The following is a 21,958-nucleotide window of genomic DNA, read 5'->3' as shown; positions in this document are numbered from 1 at the left end:
CAGTGCTTGTGACCTCACCTGGCCAGGGCTTGGAATCCTGAAGAGCAGGCCAGCAAAAGCTAGTTGGGCTGAGCTGCCCTTCGGGATAACTCGGCTCCTTCCATTGCTACTTGTGTGCCCACTTTTTTCCAACCCTTTACCGTTTAGTGCCCACTTCTCCTCAGCTTCCATCCTCGGTCAAAGGTAATTATGATTTGACTTTCAGGACACATCATAGAGTAGGTAGATATAGGAGAAAAGTATAGGCTGGTCTGTACCTTCCGAGCTCTAGGCTGAGCTATTACACCTTTCTAGGCCGGCCAGATATGGGCTGTGGGTAGAGCTCCTGTTTGCTAATTCTTATATTTCTTTACCATATCCCAGGATAGGTAAGTAGAGGGGTGGCCGTGTAGTCTGAGGCATTGGGCTCAGCCTGGAATGACAAGAAGCCCACCCTGACTGATGGGGTAGGAAGGGAGACAGAAAAGGAGGATGGCAAAGGCAGCCATTAAAGTAGCGGCCGAAAGCCGGTCACTCCTGTGTACAAGGTGGGAAAGTGTGGGCTGGAGACCAGAGGGCTCTGCTGCTAACGCTGGACACAGGTAAGCAGCAGGTCCCCTTCAGAGAAGGTGATGCAATGCAGTCTGTCAAAAGGGCCTTGGTAATTGCTGTCAATTGGAGTCCTGTGACAGGGACAGCAGGGCCGTCAGCCTGCAGCTCTGCAGCACTTACAAGTACCACTGAAACACTCCTGATGGCAGACGTTGATCTGTGGGTTTCATTTGGAATTGTTTTCAATCATTTTGTTGAACTACAATTATTTCTTTGCAATCAGGTGACGGGACTGGCGCTGATCTTCTCTTTCTGGACCACGTCCTGACATCCTTTGTCATCCAAAGCTTTCTGCTCTGTTCCTGAGAGGAGCGATGGCTGCAATGGGGAACGACTCCTGTGAGTAACGGCTTCACCAGCAGGCTTGGACTTTGGGAATCCCCAAAGGCAACGGACGTGGCTGGTGCTCCATCCCTGACTGTGGATGTGCTGACAGCCCAGAGTGAATTCTGGGGCGTTCCCAGGTAGCAGCCAGGCTCACCCAGATGTTTTTGATTAGACACAGGAAAATGAGTTTTGTCCCTCCTCTGCCACTATGGACAAGACTTTGAAAGATGACATTGCTCGTAGAAAGATCTGACATCAGTCGGGTTACCTTCTGGGCTAGGTGCTTGTTTTCATCAAGTTACAATCAGGAAAAGGGAAGACGTGACCTGATAATCCAGTTCAGGAGTCTAGAGGGAAAGGAAGGTAGCCCGAGGCACAGAAATCAGAGCGTGGGTTTCATGGTGTTTTGGCAAAGTAAGCAGGGCAACAGACTCTTTTCCAAAACTGTTTCTTGACCACTCATTGTCAATGGCAGTGTTAGGCTTCCCCCAGTGGTTCTGTATCGGAGGTTAGAGCTGCTTGTCCTGGGGGCTCCTGTACAGAACTCGACTTTTAAAAGATGCTTTCATGCAACCACATCATCTCCTCTCTTTTCAAATGTCATTTCCCTGCAGCCATTGCCGAGGGAATGGCTCTGCCACAGAGGATCCTCTTTCCCCCGGAGAAGCTTTGCATGGCCTGGCAGCGAAGACAGAGAGCTGGAGCAGGACTCCACAACCTGGGCAATACGTGCTACCTCAACTCCGTCCTGCAGTGCCTGACGTACACACCCCCTCTCGCCAACTACCTGCTGTCTCGTGAGCACAGCCGCTCGTGTCAGTACTTTTATGAACAGCTCCTTGCAAATCTGGTGGGCTCTTCCCAAGGATTCCCAGCACCTGGAATTTGACTGAGGACAAAAGCAGCCCTCCTCTGTCAATCCCCCGAGTTGGTGTGCTTTGAACACTCAAGCCTAGAAGCCCCTTGTCCTATCTCGATGTGTTCGTCTTCAGAAAGGCACCTCTTTCGAGGCCCCGCTCTCGGTCCCTATGCCTGCAAGTTAAACTCTCTTTGCTTCTTGCACAGAAAACTTTTGTCAGTTCAGCATCCCTCTGAAGAAAGTTTTCTATGCACGACAATGTCCCAGGCTCGGTGGGCCATTGGCACCTTGGGAGAAGAGGAGTGGGGGCTGTCCTTGTAACTTCAAGATCTCCATTAGGTTTCCCACCGCTCTGGATATCTTGCTAACCTGAGAAGCTTGCTTTCCTCCCTTCCTCTTCAGGTCGCCAGCAAGGCTTCTGCATGATGTGCATAATGGAAGCGCACGTTAACAAGGTCCTGCATTCCTCAGCCAGTGCCATCCAGCCTTGGACTGTAGTCAATGTCCTCCCACGTGAGTCATTCCAGGTGCTTTTACAGGATTTCTTCCCTTCCTGTGGGGGACAACTACTAACTTCTTCTTTCTTAGGAATAGGAGAACATTTCCAGCATGGCAGGCAGGAAGACGCCCACGAGTTCTTACGCTGCACTGTCGATGCCATGCAGAGAGCTTGTCTGAGTGGAAGCAGCGAGTAAGCACAAGCAAATTCCCTTTTCAATGCTCCTGAGGCCTTTGGACTCCTTGGTGTACTCCCATCAAGGAAACCCTACAGACGGGCTTTTCAGACAAAGCAAAACTCTTGGAGGAGAAAATTCTCTGCCCTACTTCTGAGCTCCCTGCCTTACCCTTTATTAACAGCTTGGATGTCTCTTCTCAAGCAACTACCATCGTCCACCAAATATTTGGGGGCATGCTGAGATCCAGAGGTACTTTTCCATGACTATTGCTCTCCTTGGAATTGTCTGTGTCCTTCTCTCTGCCTGTGATAAGCAGCTCATCGTGTGACTGGCGTAGCAGGTATGGAGGCCGTAAACCGGCACAGTCAGTCGACTTCCCCTATCGCTGAGCATTTTGATTTGCCTTGCAGTCACGTGCTTGAGCTGCAAAGCGGTTTCTGATTCCTACGAGGCCTTCCTGGATGTTCCTTTGGATATAAATGTAAGAGGGTTTGTAACTGGGATTCAAGACATCCCAAGGCCCCTGTAGCTTTCCAGAATAAACGCAGGTGGCGTAAAAACAAATACTGCAAACCCAAGAGAAGAGAGCTTGGTGGTGGGTGGGAAGTGGAATGGACTGTGTCCTTCTGGGGAGGCCATGGCGGTGGTCTCCCTCTAGGTGCTGGCTTTAAGCTGGACAAGCACGCATTATCCTCCCTGCACCCTTGAGGGACTCCCATCCTTCTTCCCTTTGCCCTCCCTCAACACCCGTCTGCCTCCCAGGCGGATGGGTTGTGTTGTTTTCATTACGATGAGCCTGCACCCCATCGGTAGCTGAACTGAGTGGTGCCACAGAGAGGTCACTCTTGATAGCCCTGGGCATTCCTGGGAAATGAGGGAAATGGTCACCATAATACCCTCTTTCTGCCTCCTTCTGGACACTGCTTGTGGGTTCACAGTGGGTCTCCTCAGCCTCAGCTACCCGGGCCTTCTTGGCAGCTCTTAGCTAAGTGTTTGGGCAAGGGCGTTTCCCCGAGCTCAGTGCTCCCCTTTCTCCCTCCTCCAGGCAGCCTCATCTGTCACCGCAGCTCTGGAGGACTTTGTCAAACCCGAGCAGCTGGATGGTGAAAACTGCTTTAACTGTAGCAAGTAAGATGATTACTAACGCCATATTGATGCTAGATCCTTCATGAAGGTGCTGCATGTCATCGTGCATAAGTCATCTTTTCAAGGAGGTTTAATGCACAATAATGGGTCGCAGCTGTTGTTTAATCTGGTACTTATGGTTCTGAATAGCCTTAAAACAGTGTCAGGATGTGTGAGACAGGAAAGCTTGTCTTGCCTTCTGGCGGGGAAAAAGGCTGCCCTTCAGCATCTGGCCCTGTGCTTGGTTTCAAGGTGTGACAAGATGGTTGCCGCATCCAAGAGGTTTACAATCCATCGCGTGCCCAAGGTTCTCACCGTGTGTCTGAAAAGGTTTGAACATTTCACCGGCAGGAAGATCAGCAAGGTGCGTACGCAATTGGAGTGCAACTTTCTCTTTCTGGAGCGGGAGATTTCTCAAAGCAGTATGCTCTTTCACAAGCCGTTCATGTTGGGTTTTTCGTATTCCCTTCTGGGGAGACGAGAGTGCCCGTGGGAAGACAAGCATGGACTCTGCTCCGACAGAGCTGCTTTGGCCAAGAACAGTTTCCTGCCACCCAAACCATTACATGTTGCAGGCTATTCCATGTACTATCTCAGGATCATTTCTGAGCCCTCTTGGTCTCTCCGTAGGTGGTGGAGTATCCTGAGTACTTGGATCTTCGGCCATACACATCCCAGACAGCAGGAGAACCGCTCCTCTACACCTTATATGCTGTCCTGGTACATAGTGGTGACAGCTGTCATGCAGGACACTATTTCTGCTACGCCAAGGTCAAGAGCAACTTCCTTCCTACCGGGGGAAAAATGTGTGCTGGGGAAGACAAACTTTCACAGCAGGGTTACTGGCAGCCAAGGTTCTGGGGGAGAAGGTCTCCTTCCCGGCTGCGTTGGGTTTCTTTTGGCATCCTCTTGGTTCTCTAGTTTTCTGCCTGGGTTATCCCTGAGAAACCAGGCAGTTCATCTCCAGCTATCGATGCCTTTCTTTGCAGGCCAGCGATGGACTGTGGTACAAGATGAACGATGCGTCTGTGGATGGCTCTGACATCAACACAGTTCTCAGGCAGCAAGCCTATCTACTGTTCTATGTCAGGTAATAACCAGTATTCAAATGGGTTCCAAATACGTTTCCTTCTCCTGGCTTTGCTCTTTTTCTTCTCATCCTCCTGAGTGTTTCTCTTTCGGTCCTAGGAGACAGTTCCTACCTGCATCATTCAGTGCTGTCAAGTCTGAACTACCCCACCTCCGTCCTTACCTTTCCTTGCTGGGCTTTCGGCTCCTGCCCTGCTGTAAACTGCTCCTTGTCTGCTCTCTGAAGCTGGCTAATGTAGAGAAGAGTACTTCAAGGGGGCCTGCAGGAAAGATGGGGAGGGACTCTTTATCAGGGAGTGTAGTGATAGGACAAGGGGTAATGGTTTTAAACTGAACGAGGGAAGATGTAAATTAGGTATTAGGGAGAAATTTTTGTACGGTGAGGGTGGTGAGACACTGGAAGAGGTTGCCCAGAGAAGCTGTGGATGCCCCCTCCCTGGAAGCGTTCAAGGCCAGCTTGGATGGGACATTGAGCAGCCTGATCGAGTGGAAGGTATCCCTGCCCATGGCAGGGGACTTGGAACTAGATGATCTTTAAGGTCCCTTCCAACCCAAACCATTCTGTGATTCTGTGACTCTGTGAAATGGAGGCTGCAGGGGGTATAAAGACGAGGACTTGCTCTGACAGGTGTAGACCTGGTGGGAAGACCCCAATCGAATTTCTCATTTCTAGTCTCGGTTACGTCTTCTCTCTGTCGTAGAAACTGCTCCAAGAAAATGACTGAACCCCAGGGGAGGCTGCAAGAACAGACCTAAATGGAGATCACTCTTTGTTTCCAGGTGCTCTGATTTGAAAACTGGAGAAAGGGCTTCTTCCTCACCAGCACCATCATATGCCCATCCCTTCCTCAGTCAACGGGGGGCCGACAGCAAACAGGCGTGCTCTGTGGGACCACAGGGTCTGCCTCGTCGGACTAAGGTAACTGTGGGGAGGTGGGTCAGGGCAGCAGGTGGACAGTGGATTTCTTTCTGGGCTCTTGGCATTGCTCTCTTTTCCCTCCCACACTGCAGCTTTCTTCACAGACCCAACGCTGCTCCCTCTCAAAGCATCCCACCTAGATCCATCCATCCCACTTGTCTGCCTTTGGCCCTTTGGCCTTTGCAGCCCTCCAGGAGAGCCCTTTGGAGGCCCTTAGCTGTCCCCTCCCACAGCTTCTGGGCTTTCCTCACTCTTCTGGTCCTTTCAGGAGGAAAGGGCAGGACCTTTTCACAGCTCTCTTTGCAGGACGTGGCGCTGGGCATGGAGGACTCTGCAGAGGACAGCAGCTCCTCTGCAACAGCCAGCAAGAGCCAGCTCACCTGGGCAGGTGCATCTGCAGGCTGGCCGGGCTTCATCTGGCCAGGCAGGCTCAGCATCGCCTCCTACGTTGGCTCCTCCCTGCATTGCTTCTTCTGTGGCTGTGTAAGGCTGGGGTCCAGAAGAAAAGCTGCATGCCCGCTCTGCTCTCAACCATGTGAGCGTGTGCTGCACACCATGCGAGAAGACATCAGCAAAGAGGAGCATGGATTCAGCCCTTGTTCCCACTGCCAGAAGAGTGGTGCCAAGGAGAGGGCGCGGAGCAGATCCCCACAGTGGGGAAAAGATCTCCGCAGCTGGTGCGTGGACACCACGGACTATGACCACTCAGCAGGGAGGAGGAGGAGGAGAACTGATCCTCCAAGGCATGATCACGCTCCCAGAGATGATGCAGCTGCAGGGCCCTCCAACGGCAGCTCCCAGTCAGCTCCTGCACCCAGTGCTGCTCGGGAGCAAACCCTGCCACTGCAGAGAGAGCGGAGCAGATCCCCACAGCGGGGCTATGATCTCCGCAGCCGGTTTGTGGAGATCACGGACTACCCCTGCTCAGGAAGGGGAAGGAAGAGGGTGAGAACAAGTCCTCCACATCGTGACCGAGCCCCGAGGGATGACACAGCTCCAGGGCCCTCCAACGCCAGCTCCAAGTGGGCTCCCGCACCCAGGGCTGCTCAGGAGCAGCTGAGTCAGAGAGAGCGGAGCAGATCCCCACAGCGGGGCTATGATCTCCGCAGCCGGTTTGTGGAGATCACGGACTACCACCGCCCAGCAAGGGGGAGGAAGAGGGTGAGAACAAGTCCTCCATGTTGTGTCCGAGCTCCAAGGGATGACACAGCTCCAGGGCCCTCCAATGTCAGCTCCAAGTGGGCTCCCGCACCCAGGGCTGCTTGGGAGCACACCCTGCTGAGTCAGAGAGAGCGGAGCAGATCCCCACAGCGGGGCTATGATCTCCGCAGCCGGTTTGTGGAGATCACGGACTACCACTGCCCAGCAAGGGGGAGGATGAGGTAGAGAACAAGTCCTCCACGATGTGACCGAGCCCCAAGGGATGACACAGCTCCAGGGCCCTCCAATGTCAGCTCCAAGTGGGCTCCTGCACTCAGGGCTGCTCAGGAGCAAACCCTGCTGAGGCAGAGAAAGCGGAGCAGATCCCCGCAGCGGGGCTATGATGTCTGCAGCCAGTTTGTGGGCACCACAGACCATGACCCCTCAGCAGGGAGGAGGAGGAGGAGGCAGGTTTCAGCGCCCCAGAGACGCACGCCAGACAAAGACTCAGGGCGCTGCGGTGGTGACGAGGACAGATTGTGACCATGGCTGAAGAAGGAGCACAGCATCTTTCTGCTGCTGTGCCAGAGAGGTGCAGGAGAAGAAAAAGGAGGAAGAGAAAACGAGGAAGCACCAAAACTGCCCCCAGCAGGGACCAAGCTGCACAAAGGGCACCAGCAGCCCACCCTGTCCCCCCTCCCAGTGCTGCCTCTGGCCAGGAAGAGCTCAGAGAGACCTTCCAGAGACTCGGACAGCTCTGCTGGCGAGCCCGCCTGCCCACCGGTCCCGCGAGGAAGAGCTTTAAGCCCTGGTCAGCTCTTGGGATCGCCTTGCAAAAACAACACTCACTTGGTACCAACAGTCAGAAAAGCCAAAGCCAGAATTAAAACCACTCGTTGGCCTTGCATATGTAATTGATGGGGTGTTTTCTTCTCTGTAGGTTTTGGGGCAATTGGAGGAAATGCCCAGTGTGGGAGGTTTATGTCTTGGGATTTTGAAAGCTGTGTGCTTGCATGTGCCCATCTTGCAATCTCTTCTTGTCAAATATGGAGATCAAGTCACTCAAACAGAAATGGGCTGGCTGAGACGACAGCGAGTGGGACTGAAACAGGCTGGACGGCCGGGCCCTGAGGGTGCTGCTCAGTGGCACCAAGCCTAGTGCGAGGCCAGTAAGCAGGGGTGTCTCCCAGGGATCAAGACTGGGTCTGATCCTGTTTATCATCTTCCTTAATTAATGTTCTGGACGATGGGGAGAGTGCACCCTCAGCAAGCTGGCCGATGACACCAGACTGGCAGCAGTGGCGCTTAGGCCAGGGGGTCGTGCTGCCGTCCCGAGGGACCTGGGCAGGCTGCAGAGATGGGCTGACAGGGCCCTCATGCCCAGACCAGAAAGGGGACGTGCAAAGGGTGCTGTGCGGGTGACGAGCAGCGGCACAGGCTGCCCAGGGAGACTGTGGAGTCTCCATCCCTGGAGATGTTCCACAGCCCTCTGGACATGGTCATGGACAAGCGTCTGCAGGAGGCCCTGCTTGAGCAGGGGGGTTGGACCAGGTGACTTTGTCCTCCAGCTGACCTCCCGGCCAGCCTCAAGCAGCCGCTGATTCTGGGAAATGGACGCCTGGAAGAGGACCCAGCCACCAACGCTGTCACCCTCAGGCGGCCATCGACAGCTCCACCAGCAAGCTGCAGCCGTGGAGAGGAGCCCAGGGCGGAGCAGGCTCCTGCCAGGACCTGCGGCCCCGGGAGAGGAGCCCAGGCAGCAGCAGGTTCTCTGGCTGGAGCTGCGGCCTGTGGGGCCCAGGCAGGAGCAGGGGAATGGCGTGAGGAGGAAGGGGCGGCAGAGCCGAGGCGCTGTGGGCTGCCCGCAGCCCCATTCCCTGTCCCCCTGCAGCGCTGGGAGGGGAGAGGGGGCCGAGGAGCCGGGAAGGAGGAGTGAGGCTGAGCCTGGGAAGGGTGGGGCTGGGGGAAGCCGTTTGGGGTGGGGTTTGGTGCTGCTCTCCTGCTCCCTTTTCCCTTGGCCCCAAACCGCATCAGCCTGGCCCCGCTCAGGCCCCGCTCGCCCCTGAGGGGGCGCAGGCGGCTCTGGGAGGAGAGGCCCGGGCTGCTCCCGCCCACTCAGCCAGAGCCGCGCCATTGGCCACAGCTGAGCCAATCAGCAGAGCCGGTGTTGGCCTGTCAGTGCCAGGTGGCCTGGGGCGGGGCCGGAGGGGCCAGAGGCCCAGCGGCCTGAGGAGAATGGGGGCAGAGAGGGGCCGGGGGCAGGCGGGGGGCCCCGCTCAGCAGCCGAAACCAGTTCCCACCAGTGCAGCCCTGGCTGAGGACAGCCCTGGGGAGAGCAGCACAAACCCATTTCCCTTTTCCCAGCCTCCCTGGCTGCCGGCTGCAGCCGAGGCAGAGGCCGCGCAGGGGAGGGCTCACCCTGCCAGCACTGCTGATGGCGGCAGAGGAGAGAGCGGCCTGGTCCTGCTGAGCGCAGGGTCGCTCTCCCGCCTGGGCTGCCCCTCGGCCCGGCGCTGCATCTCAGGACCAAGGGTCTGTGTGGTTGGTGGTGGTGTTTTCCGGAAGGGTTGTTCCCCCATCCCATCCTCCCTTCCCCCTCCCTGCCCCGGCCAATATTCACCGGAACCGTGCTGGCAGAAGCTCCCGGTTCCTGTTAAGGTCATTTACAGGGAATAATTTAAAGGCAATTTGATGAGGCTGCAATTCAAACTGCTCCAGACACACAGGAGCTTTTAATGGGCAGCTGCCTGCCAGTGACCTTTCATATGCCTTTCTTCCTAGGTTCATTCATTGCGCTCCCACCAAAACCAAAGCCCCGGATTACACATGGAAAGGGGCAAATCCCGCCGTGGGAGACAGCTGCTCTCCAGGTCCTCATTGCTGTCTGGAGCCCTCCGTGACCAGGAATGGGCAGTAGGTGCCTGCAGTGTATCCCATCTCTGGATGTGCCAGGGCAAACACCAAGCTCACAGCTGGCCCAAGTGAGTAACAGTTCTCCAGCCGTTCGTGCAGACAAGACAAACAGCCTTTCTTTTTTGCCCTGTGTCAGTGCAGTACAAAACAATCAGCTCCTCGGACTGAGGAGCCTCGGGCTGAGGCAAAGGCGGCATTAAGTACCTCAGCCTTTTCCTCGTCCCTTGTCCCTGTTTCCCCCTGCCTCTAATAAAGGATGGAGATTCTCCCTAGCCCTCCTTCTGTTGCTAATGCATTTCCAGGAACATTTTTTATCGTCTTTGACAGCAGCAGCCAGATTCAGTTCCAGCTGGGCAGTCTCCTTCTCCCTCCCCTGCGGGAGCCCCGCCCTCCCGAGGTGAGATGTGGGGGCGGGGCGTTCCAGGGGGAGGGGTGAAACCACGGGGGCATGGCTGCAGTGGGGAGGCCGGGCTGTGAGGTCACAGACCCCCGCTGTGCGTCACCGTGATGTGCTCTGCTGTGCCGCGGGCATCGCTCTGGCAGTGCCAGCAGCAGCAGCAGCAGCAGCAGCAGCAGCATGGTGCAGGCATGGGGGGCTGTGGCCCCCACACGCCTCCTTCTTCTCCTCCTCCTGGTGGCCCTGCAAGCCCGGGATGCACGGGCTGCTCCGTGGCGAGTGCGGGGATTAGGTAGGCAGGCGGGCAAGGGACGGCACCCAGCCCTGGGCAGCGTGGAGCGGAGCCCACCGCACCTCGGGGTGACAGCAGGGCCAGGGCTGTAGTGGGGCAGGGCTGGGAGAGCAGCGGGGCTCGGCTGAGACGGGTGAGCTGTGGCCAGCTCCTCGGGCCAGCGGGAGGCAGATGCCCTGCAGGGAGGCACAGGGGCCGCGGCCGCTGCAGGGGGCTTTTGCAGATGAACGGTGGTGCCAGGAGTGGTGCCTGGCCCTGCCGTAGAGCTCTGGCCCTGCCGTGCAGGCCGGGGGAAGGCTGCCCGAGCAGGGCGTCGCAGGGCCAGCTCTCGTGATGGTTGCAGGGGCAACAGACCACAGGAGCACTTCTCTCCCAGGCTGCTCACAGCTGTGCCTGGGGCCGTGGCTCTGCCGCTCCCCAGCTGGGTCCCAGCTTTCAGCCTCGGGGACGTCTGTCCTCAGGAGGTGTCCGCTCAGGAAGACGGGAGCATTCCTGCTCTAGCCCTGCAGTGCTCTCCTTGGGCAAACACAGGTCCCCGACACACAGCCCCAGCCCACAGCCCGGGGGAACAGACGGGGCAGCACTTGTGCAGCCTCTCGCTGCCCAGCGGGCTCTTCTCCATAAGATGTGCGAATGATCATTTTTTTCCTCCAGTGCTTTCATGTGGGCTTCTTTTGTGCACAGCAGAGATCTCCCCGTAAGAAATCCCCGAGGGGCCGTATGTTTGTCCATCCGGTCCTTGAGGGGAGTTGCACGTGGCCTGGAAACGGTACTTTGAGAGCTGCCAGGTGCCAGCCAACAGGTCACCCGGGCCCCTCTGCAGCTTTGGAAATCTCCCCCCACCCACATCTGGATGCCACGTCATTCCCTGACTCCCCTCCAGTCACTGCAGGTCACTGGGAAAGAAGTAGCTCACAACATCTAATGGAAATGTGCTTGATTACAGCTGTGCCTGTAGGCGACGGCCACCAGACGTCTCAGCCTGATCTTGTCTGGGAGCCTCAGGGCGACCCCACAGGTATGGCACTTGATTGCATGAGCATTTAGGGTTTCATAGTCTGTTCCTATGAATTTTTACTTAATAATTTCTTGGCCAATGCTCAGACATGCAGAAGAGCAGAGAGGGAAAGGGTCAGGCTGAGTGATGTCCCCTGGGGCACTCTGCCTTGGGAAGCTGTCTTTGCCAGTCTCTGCCAGCCTGCGCTGCTTCCAGTGCCTGCTGCAAAGCCAGCGGGCTTGTTGGGGTTGAGTTTAGAGCTGGTGGGAGCTCCAGGGAGTCCTTTCTCCCGACAGCTCCATGCACGGGTTGTTTTGGATCAGCATGCTCCAGGCACCCAGGAACTGTCTGCACGATGCTCTGGAGTGGAAGGGAGAGAGGAGTGCCATGGAGCAATCCCGCGCTTGAACTGCATTCCCTGCCATTCAGCTCTGAGGAAGTATACGGAAATATTTCACGGGAGCTGCTCTGTTCTGTTTGTTTCCAGACGTGGCGGGAGGCGATGGATATCCAGCTTCCCGGCTGGGTCCCAGGGCGGACGCGCAGGGAGATCGCATGGGTACGTCATGGCTTTTTACTGCCTTTGCGAGCTGCCAGCTCCAAGCCCAAATGCGTGCGGGTGTGAGAATATAGACCTGCGCTGTGTGTGCCGTGACATTCCGTGATCCCCGTGTATGTTCTGCTGTTCAGTTATGATGGTGTATATCACAGTGTATGATGGAAATGTGTCACGGGTGTTTGGTTGCAGATGTGGCTCCAGCTCCTCAGCTGGATCCTGCGCTGGAGCTCAGCTGGCATCCCAGGGGTGAGTAGTCAGTCTTGGCTGACTTCACAGACTAAGCACTCCTTTTCAGTATTTTAGTAGTGAGAAATTTAACTGGATCCTTTCTGTTAAGGTCCTCAAAGAGCAAAGTATAAAGCCAGACTGGGGCAATCTTCCCAGCAGTCATCGGAAGTCCTAAAGGAAATCCTGGGACAACTGGAGAAAGCGGCACATGGTGGGTGGATAGCACTCTTAACCAGAAGGCTTGGGAAGCTGAGGTTTTAGACAGCTGTATGGACAAGCCATAGGCAGCCCAAGCAGAAAGGGCTCGAGGAGAGCCTCGCTGCACTGACGCGCGATTGCACACCTCGCAGGTGCTGGTGAGCTGCAGAGATGGTGCAGAGTCTCTGCTGCCAGTTGTGGTTCCGGCTGAGTCCCAGGCACAGCTGCTGCCCCAGTTATCCCATCGCTGGCCAGAGCTGTTCTGGGCAGACGCTGGTATCCAGCTGGCAGGAACTGGTGGTGCTCACACCTTGCTGCCAGTGGCTGGAGGGGAGAGAGCCCTTGGGCGGCAGAGAGGATGTGCAGGCAGCTTGGGGTCGCTGAGAGCGGCAGACTTTGCCGGGGCTGCAGGCATGCCCTGGCCAGGGTCGGAGCAGCCCCGACTTCACCGCCTGGTCCAGCCCCGTTGTTCTCCTTGATGTTTGAGGACTCTGTGAGACCTCGTGGTCAGGGACAGGTGAAAGCTGGACACCCAGCTTGAGGCTGGACACTGAACCTGAAGGCAGCTAAAATGAAAGGCTGTGAATTCAGTCTCGGGTGGTTTAGCTGTCTGTGTGCAGTTGTGCTTTAGATACCTTGGTTGTGGCTTTCCTCTTGTTTTGGGGGACTGCGGGCTCTTCACTGCCACTTGTGAAAGTGCCCAGAACATGGTTGCAAGAGCTTGGGGTTCATTCCACTGTGTGGGGCTGTTACCCTTAGTGTGTGATGGAGTTGGCATGATGGGACGTGCTTCTCCAAAGGGCTCTTTCCCCACCTGAGTTGGCTGCAGCATCCTCCTGTCCTCTCTGAGGGAAGTAATTTACCGTCATCTTGCAGTTTGCCCAAAATGAACCGAGTGCAATGTGAACAGGAAGATGACCTGCAATCTCCCAGTCTCTCAGCAGGTCAGGTTTTGCTGTCTACTGGTAAACTGGAAAGTGTCCCGTGCTTAATTTTTTTCCGTGAATGACACATTGTTTGGACCAGTGATGAGGTGCACCCCCAAACACCCAGGCTTTGTTTCTGAGTGTGATTAATGTATTTTGCCTCCTGAAGGTACCGTGTTCCTGAGGAGGAACGGTTACTTCTACTTAAACTGACCCACTTTCTTTCTAAAGAGATGGACGGTGAGACCGTGGAGAAGGAGGCGCTTGAGGAAGGAGGCAGTCCCTCAGTGCCAGTCTCTGACGGAAAAATGGGGGCAATCCAACCAAGCGGCGTGCCAGGTAATTGCTGTCCCTCGGTCATCCAGTGTCATATCTCAAAATCCCTGGGTGTCTGCAGGCTCTTCCCCTGGTGCTGGCTACTGCACATGGTGTCAGCAGCCGAACTATTAGTACAGAGCAAGTGTTCTGAAGGGAGCCAGGAGCGGCTCTCTGAGGATGGCTGTCGTCTCGGGGGTGTGGAGGTTCTTGCCAGCAGTGTGCCAGAGAGACACCGGTAACCCTCTGTGGATGTGGTCAAGTGCCCGCCTCCCACGGCCCCCCTTTCCCAGGAATTTCAGAACTCTGCCATTTTGGGAACGAGGCCACCTGAACCACATTCAGTAGATGATGGGAAATGTGACTCTTGATCGAATGTGCCTCCCTCAGTACCTGCATCCCAGAGCTTGCCGTGCATCCCTAGAGGCCCGAGGCCCAACAGAGGGGGATCCCTGCTGTGAGCTGAGGTGCAAAGGGATTCGCTGGCAGATCAGGCACAGGCTTAGAGGCCACCTGCACCGTCCTTCTGCACGCCCTGTGCCTGAGCCATGCTGAGGCTTTACCTTCCTTTGCTTCTTGGCAGTGCTGCCCAGCCCCGGGGAAAGCCACCACAGCAGAATATATGAATTTTTTCAAAAGACTCCATGTTCTGGGCAGTCTTGCAGGGGGCCATAAGTGGGAGAGAAGTCCTGAAAACTGGAGGCATGCAAGTGGTGCGCATGGTGGAGGAAAGGCAAAGGGGGAGAGCAATGTTGAGGTGTCTCATGAGAGGGCCTGACTCCGTCCCCTCGGGGTGTGGGTGCTGGGCTGGGGAGGGAGAGCTGGGGGTGGCACTCCCTGATGCAGGGATGCAGAAAGAGAGGCTCCAGAGTGCATTGGTTTGCAATGGCTTTGGGAGTTTCCTTTGTTTCTACTGAAATGCTGCAGCCCCAGGATGGTCACTCCTTCGGAGATGCTAACAAAGTGAGAGAGACCATTTCCTGGCAATGTCAGACCTCCTGTGAGATTGCCAGTCGTGCGCAGGACACACTAACGTGCAGAATTGTTCCTCCAGGTGTGGATGGCAGGAGAAACTCAAATGCTGTGGATCTCAATGATTTCCAGAAATACTGCATAGAAGGCGCCGTGGCAGTCTTGGGCTCCGTGCTGTTTGGGATGGCATTGTGTGGTGTGATCTGTCTGTGGAGGAAGAGGAAACAGTGAGTTGTTGGGAGGTTTTTTTGCCAAACTTCTGTATGAGATGGCTGCTGTTGGTCATGAAGCATTTAGAGTATTCTGGAGTGCCGAGTTACTTATTGGCTAGACTCGACTGAGGTTTCTGCTGTAAGATGCTTTAAGTGGCCTCTCCATTCATGGGCATTCTTTTCTGAAAGCCCTTCTTACTGTGGCAAGTGTTGGTTACAAGTGACCCTGCCTTGACAAGAGCCGACCCAGCGAGAGACGTAGGCAGAGCAAGGTCAGAAAGTAAAAACAACAAGGGATGACGTTGCCATGAAAAGTGAGAACTGCAATAGTGACATCTCCCTACCAGTGAACCCCGCAGCAGAAATCACTCTGTTAGGTGATGACGTAAATCCCAGATGTTCACCGCAGCCAAGGTGTCCCAGCAACGCAGACCGTGGTGCCGAACCTTCCCAGCTCTGTGCCTTGCTTTGGAGAAAGAGTCAGTCTGTCCCACCTGCAGCCCAACACTGCCAGCGTGCGCGTTCTCAGCACAGGCAGGGCTTTTGTCTGTGCAGGGTACGTATCCCTTTGGATAGGTCTTGTGAAGAGAGGATGGAGAGCACCTCAGCGAGCAGTGAGGCGAGGCTGTCCCCTTGCCTGGTCAGGGACGGGCATGGAGGTGAGCGCTGGTCCCTGCCAGGCACGCTGAGAAAGGCGACCAGGAGGCTCTGCTGGCCCTGCAGTGCCGTGCCCGGCTTTGGTCCCCTCGGCCTGCCGGGGTCAGGTCTCCTTCCCGGCACATGCAGAGCAGGCAGGTCAGGATGGTCAGGGCCGAGAAGAGACGAGCCATGGGCAGGCGAGCAGAGCCCCAGCCGAGGGGTGCGGGGCGCCCCGTTTTCTGCACAAAGCTCTCCGTGCCCACAGCTGCCACGTGCAGCCAGGTGCCCAAACCCCACAGGGCGCCCAGCGCTGCCCCGCACCCTGGCACCCACGTGGCACCGCAGCTGCAGCGGGGCCTCAGCAGCCTCCTCTCTTCACAGGCGCCTCTCCGCAGCTTCGTGAGCCCGGCCTGACACCAGCAGCCGCCCCACGCGCCCAGACAGCTGTCCCGCATGCCCCAGAACCCCTGAGAGCCGGACCCGATGCCAGCAGCCACCGCCTGTGCCTGGAAATCCAGCCCACCTGCCACGGAGCACCAAGGATCCGACCCCCGCCAGCCCTCACCAGTGTGTGTCCTGAAAAAAGGGTGTTGTTAATAAAAGACAGGTTTGGACCCTTTAAATCAGGCTTTGGACTCTAGAAATGAGGCTTTGGACCTTCAAGGTCAGAATTGGTGTCTTAAAAATGATGCTCTGCGCCCTTTAAATGTGTCCTTGAACCTTGAAGGTGAGGCTTGGAAATATTGCAAATGAGGGTGTGGACCCTGAAAATGAGGGTTTGGACCTTAAAAAGGAGGCTTTCAATCTTAGAATCAAAGCTTTGTACTCCAAAAATGAAGCTTTGGGCCCTAAAAATGAAGCTGTGAGCCCTAAAAGAGGGGTTTGGACACTCAGCATGTGGCTTGGGCCCTCAAAACGACTGGCTGGATCCTAAAAATGCCACCTTGGAGCCTGAAAGTGAGGCTCTCGAAAGTCAAAATGAAGCTTTGAAGTCTATAAAGGAGACTACGCAAACTACAATGGAGCCTTTGGGCCACTAACATGAAACTTTGAAGTCTAAAATGACGCTCTGGGAGCAAAACTAAGAGTTTAGAAAGTAAAAATGAGGCCTTGGACCCTCTAAATGTAGCTTTGGACCCTGAAAAGAGGCTTGCTGCCCTAAAAGTGATGGTGTAAATCCTAAAAAGGCAACTGTGGGCCCCCAAAAAAGGCTATGGGTAATAAAAGACAGGTTTGGAACAAAAAAATGAGGATTTTGGCCCTCAAAGGGACTCTTTGGGCAGTAAAAAGAACGGGCCAGATGCTACAAATGACACTTGGGACCCTGCAAACGAGGGGAACACGTTATGTTCCTCTGTGGCCCCAAGAACTGAAGCTTTGATCCTGAATATAGGGCTTTGGGCACCCCAGTGAAGGCTTTGAGCTGTCAAAGGGGGCTTTGGAGCCTATAAATGAGAGTTTGGACCCTCCAAAGGAGGATTTGGGCCTTCAAAATGGGGCTTGGGAAATGAAATGGAGGTTTTGAACCCTGAAATGAGGCTTTGTGCCCTAAAATGATGCTTTGGTACCAAAACCTAAGCTTTTCACCTTAAAACTGGGGTTTTGGAGGCTCAAAATGAGGCTTTGGACATGAAACAACTGAGGCTTTGTGGCGTAAATGAGGAGTTTGGACCCTCAAATGAGGCTTTGGGCCCACCAAATGAGTATTTGGGCTGTCAAAATGAGGCTTTGGGCTGTCCAAATTGCAGACTGGATCCTACAAATGAGGCTATGGTTCCTGAAAGCGAGGCTTTGGTCCCTGAAAAGGAGGCTTTAGAAGCTAAAACTGAGGGTTTGGGCCCAAAAATGAGCCTTTGGACCCTATAAATAAGGGTTTGGACTCTAAGAATGAGGCTTTGGACCTCCAAAATCGGAACTGGGGACTTAAAAATGACACTGTGGGCCCTTGAAATGAGTCCTTGAATCTTAAAAGTGGGGCTTGGAGATTGTAAATGAGAGTTTAGATCCTGAAAATGAGGGCTTGGACCATCAAAAGGAGGCTTTCAAGCCTAGAATCAAAGCTTTGTACTCTAAAAATGAAGCTTTGAGCCGTAAAACAGGCAGTTGGCCCTAAAAACGAGGGTTTGGAAACTCAAGATGCAACTTGGGCCCTCAAAACAGCTGGCGGCGTCCTAAAACTGAGCCTTTGGAGCCTGAAATTGAGGCTTTGGAAAGTCAAAATGAGGCTTTGGTATCTTAAAAGGGGACTTTGCAAACTGAAAGGGAGCCTTCGGATCATAAAAATGTGGCTTTGAAACCTGAAAGGAGACTTCAGAGCCTAAAATGAGCCTTTGATCCCTAAAAGTGAGGCTTTGGGCCATAGAAATGAGGCTTTGGATTCTAAGGTGAAAATTGGAACCTTAAAAATGAGGCTTTGGGCTTTCAAATGAGCATTTGGACCATAAAAGGAGTGGTTGGATCCTGAAAAGGAGGCTTTGGGCCCTGAAAAGGAGGCTTTTGGCTCTGTAATCAGTTTTGGACCTTAAAACTGTCCCTGCTCATGAAGTTCAGGGCAGTTTATGGAGTTATTCATCTGAATGATTCGAGTCATGTGCCTTTGGGAGAACTCCGTCTCTCTCTTCTCCTTCTGCTGTGTTTACGAGATCTCCACTGACGTGGAGATATTGGCCGTTGCCTCATGTTCAGCCCCACGTTGCCTTACAGCATTCAGGGAATCTGCTCACTTTCATGTTCAAATCCAGGCCCACGGAGCTCCATGAGGTGCCAGGGCTACACGAGGTGCCAGGAAACAACGTTCTTTATCCTTTGTGCAGTCCAACAGAAACAACGTTCCCATGAGAACTTGTTGCTGGGCTGTTAGGGGCAGGCAAAGCCAGGCAGGTGGCCTAATGGCCAGTGGAGAGTGGGAGCTGGCTGCAGGCTCCTCGGTGGCAATGAGCTGCTGAGGTTGTCCTGCGGCCCAGGGACCTGTGCAGCACAGCACAGGCGTGAAGACCACACTGTCCATGCAGCCCAGCCCAGCCCAGCAGGAACTGCTCAGGTTTCCCGTGAGAAGGCTGTCCTCCAGCCTGGTGCCCCAGCTGAGGTGCTGCGGCCCATGTGTGCACTGCCAGGAAGAGCTGTAGGCCCATGGCTTGTCACACAACTGCCACCTTTTTTGATTAAATGTACCCATAGCATAGCATAGCATAGCATAAACCAGAGCAGACCAGAATAGTTTAGTTTGAGGGGACCTACAATGATCATCTAGTCTGACTGCCTGTCCAGTTCAGCGCTGACCAAGTTAGAGCAAGTTATTAAGGGCATTGTCCAAATGCCTCTTAAGCACTGACAGGCTTGGGGCATCCTAAAACTGAGCCTTTGGAGCCTGAAACTGAGGCTTTGGAAAGTCAAAATGAGGCTTTGGAATCCAAAAAGAGGACTTTGCAAACTGAAAGGGAGCCTTTGGTGAAAAGGGGCTTTAGCGTGTAACTATAAAAGTTGTAAATATTATACAAAAAACTATTGAAGTAAGGAGTCTTGCAATCTCTCAGCGAAGGACAGTTCCTTGATAAGAACAGAAACTTGTCCTAAAAACCAGCCGAAACCGACCCTGCAGTTTGGACAAGAGTCAAGGAGCAACTGAGTCTGCGCAAGAACAAGGGGTTACTAGCAGTGACGAAGAAGAGTCATCAGCCTTCATCCCCACGACCCCCTGCGGCCACCATCAGGAGGCATCGCGCAAGCGCAGTTGGGAGGGGTTTATGGAAATGACCTCTGCGGGCTAATTTTAATATGAAGCGGGGACAGGTAATGCATATGTATAGGCGTATTGGGAAACCTTATGTATATGTAACACTTTCTTGTATAAATCCACGACAAGCCACCACGTGTGCACGCATGACTTTGGCGGGATGACCCCCCGTGCTGCCCAGCGCTGAATAAACATACCTACTTTACAACCTTACGGGTTGTGGAGTCTGTTTCCGCACATCACTATAAACTGCCCTGAACTTCATGAGCAGGGACAGTTTTAAGGTCCAAAACTGATTACAGAGCCAAAAGCCTCCTTTTCAGGGCCCAAAGCCTCCTTTTCAGGATCCAACCACTCCTTTTATGGTCCAAATGCTTATTTGAAAGCCCAAAGCCTCATTTTTAAGGTTCAATTTTCACCTTAGAATCCAAAGCCTCATTTCTATGGCCCAAAGCCTCACTTTCAGGGATCAAAGGCTCATTTTAGGCTCTGAAGTCTCCTTTTAGGTTTCAAAGCCACATTTTTATGATCCAAAGGCTCCCTTTCAGTTTGCAAAGTCCCCTTTTAAGATACCAAAGCCTCATTTTGACTTTCCAAAGCCTCAATTTCAGGCTCCAAAGGCTCAGTTTTAGGACGCCGCCAGCTGTTTTGAGGGCCCAAGTTGCATCTTGAGTTTCCAAACCCTCGTTTTTAGGGCCAACTGCCTGTTTTACGGCTCAAAGCTTCATTTTTAGAGTACAAAGCTTTGATTCTAGGCTTGAAAGCCTCCTTTTGATGGTCCAAGCCCTCATTTTCAGGATCTAAACTCTCATTTACAATCTCCAAGCCCCACTTTTAAGATTCAAGGACTCATTTCAAGGGCCCACAGTGTCATTTTTAAGTCCCCAGTTCCGATTTTGGAGGTCCAAAGCCTCATTCTTAGAGTCCAAACCCTTATTTATAGGGTCCAAAGGCTCATTTTTGGGCCCAAACCCTCAGTTTTAGCTTCTAAAGCCTCCTTTTCAGGGACCAAAGCCTCGCTTTCAGGAACCATAGCCTCATTTGTAGGATCCAGTCTGCAATTTGGACAGCCCAAAGCCTCATTTTGACAGCCCAAATACTCATTTGGTGGGCCCAAAGCCTCATTTGAGGGTCCAAACTCCTCATTTACGCCACAAAGCCTCAGTTGTTTCATGTCCAAAGCCTCATTTTGAGCCTCCAAAACCCCAGTTTTAAGGTGAAAAGCTTAGGTTTTGGTACCAAAGCATCATTTTAGGGCACAAAGCCTCATTTCAGGGTTCAAAACCTCCATTTCCTTTCCCAAGCCCCATTTTGAAGGCCCAAATCCTCCTTTGGAGGGTCCAAACTCTCATTTATAGGCTCCAAAGCCCCCTTTGACAGCTCAAAGCCTTCACTGGGGTGCCCAAAGCCCTATATTCAGGATCAAAGCTTCAGTTCTTGGGGCCACAGAGGAACATAACGTGTTCCCCTCGTTTGCAGGGTCCCAAGTGTCATTTGTAGCATCTGGCCCGTTCTTTTTACTGCCCAAAGAGTCCCTTTGAGGGCCAAAATCCTCATTTTTTTGTTCCAAACCTGTCTTTTATTACCCATAGCCTTTTTTGGGGGCCCACAGTTGCCTTTTTAGGATTTACACCATCACTTTTAGGGCAGCAAGCCTCTTTTCAGGGTCCAAAGCTACATTTAGAGGGTCCAAGGCCTCATTTTTACTTTCTAAACTCTTAGTTTTGCTCCCAGAGCGTCATTTTAGACTTCAAAGTTTCATGTTAGTGGCCCAAAGGCTCCATTGTAGTTTGCGTAGTCTCCTTTATAGACTTCAAAGCTTCATTTTGACTTTCGAGAGCCTCAATTTCAGGCTCCAAGGTGGCATTTTTAGGATCCAGCCAGTCGTTTTGAGGGCCCAAGCCACATGCTGAGTGTCCAAACCCCTCTTTTAGGGCTCACAGCTTCATTTTTAGGGCCCAAAGCTTCATTTTTGGAGTACAAAGCTTTGATTCTAAGATTGAAAGCCTCCTTTTTAAGGTCCAAACCCTCATTTTCAGGGTCCACACCCTCATTTGCAATATTTCCAAGCCTCACTTTCAAGGTTCAAGGACACATTTAAAGGGCACAGAGCATCATTTTTAAGACACCAATTCTGACCTTGAAGGTCCAAAGCCTCGTTTCTAGAGTCCAAAGCCTGATTTAAAGGGTCCAAACCTGTCTTTTATTAACAACACCCTTTTTTCAGGACACACACTGGTGAGGGCTGGCGGGGGTCGGATCCTTGGTGCTCCGTGGCAGGTGGGCTGGATTTCCAGGCACAGGCGGTGGCTGCTGGCATCGGGTCCGGCTCTCAGGGGTTCTGGGGCATGCGGGACAGCTGTCTGGGCGCGTGGGGCGGCTGCTGGTGTCAGGCCGGGCTCACGAAGCTGCGGAGAGGCGCCTGTGAAGAGAGGAGGCTGCTGAGGCCCCGCTGCAGCTGCGGTGCCACGTGGGTGCCAGGGTGCGGGGCAGCGCTGGGCGCCCTGTGGGGTTTGGGCACCTGGCTGCACGTGGCAGCTGTGGGCACGGAGAGCTTTGTGCAGAAAACGGGGCGCCCCGCACCCCTCGGCTGGGGCTCTGCTCGCCTGCCCATGGCTCGTCTCCTCTCGGCCTTGACCCTCCTGACCTGCCTGCTCTGCATGTGCCGGGAAGGAGACCTGACCCCGGCAGGCCGAGGGGACCAAAGCCAGGCACGGCACTGCAGGGCCAGCAGAGCCTCCTGGTCGCCTTTCTCAGCGTGCTTGGCAGGGACCAGCGCTCGCCTCCATGCCCGTCCCTGACCAGGCAAGGGGACAGCCTCGCCTCACTGCTCGCTGAGGTGCTCTCCAT

General features: G+C 54.2%; 1 protein-coding gene across 1 annotated transcript in view; it reads left to right on the top strand.

The window, feature by feature from the left end:
- Positions 1-1,546: 1,546 nt before the first annotated feature.
- LOC309603296 (putative ubiquitin carboxyl-terminal hydrolase 17-like protein 23) overlaps positions 1,547-21,958 on the top strand; it is a gene marked incomplete at both ends in the record, with an annotated part of 34,863 nt that continues 14,451 nt past the window's right edge. The window contains 3 exons of the mRNA XM_082338178.1: positions 1,547-1,726; positions 2,401-2,448; positions 4,285-4,350. Coding sequence (XP_082194304.1) covers positions 1,547-1,726; positions 2,401-2,448; positions 4,285-4,350 — 294 coding nt within the window. The remainder of the gene's footprint in view (positions 1,727-2,400; positions 2,449-4,284; positions 4,351-21,958) is intronic.

The sequence above is a fragment of the Platalea leucorodia genome (assembly GCF_965183815.1).
Source record: "Platalea leucorodia genome assembly, contig: HAP1_HAP1_SCAFFOLD_46, whole genome shotgun sequence".
In the NCBI taxonomy this organism is placed as follows: Eukaryota; Metazoa; Chordata; class Aves; order Pelecaniformes; family Threskiornithidae; genus Platalea; species Platalea leucorodia.
Note: the sequence above shows the minus strand (reverse complement) of the source record. Positions and strands in the feature narration are given on the sequence as shown.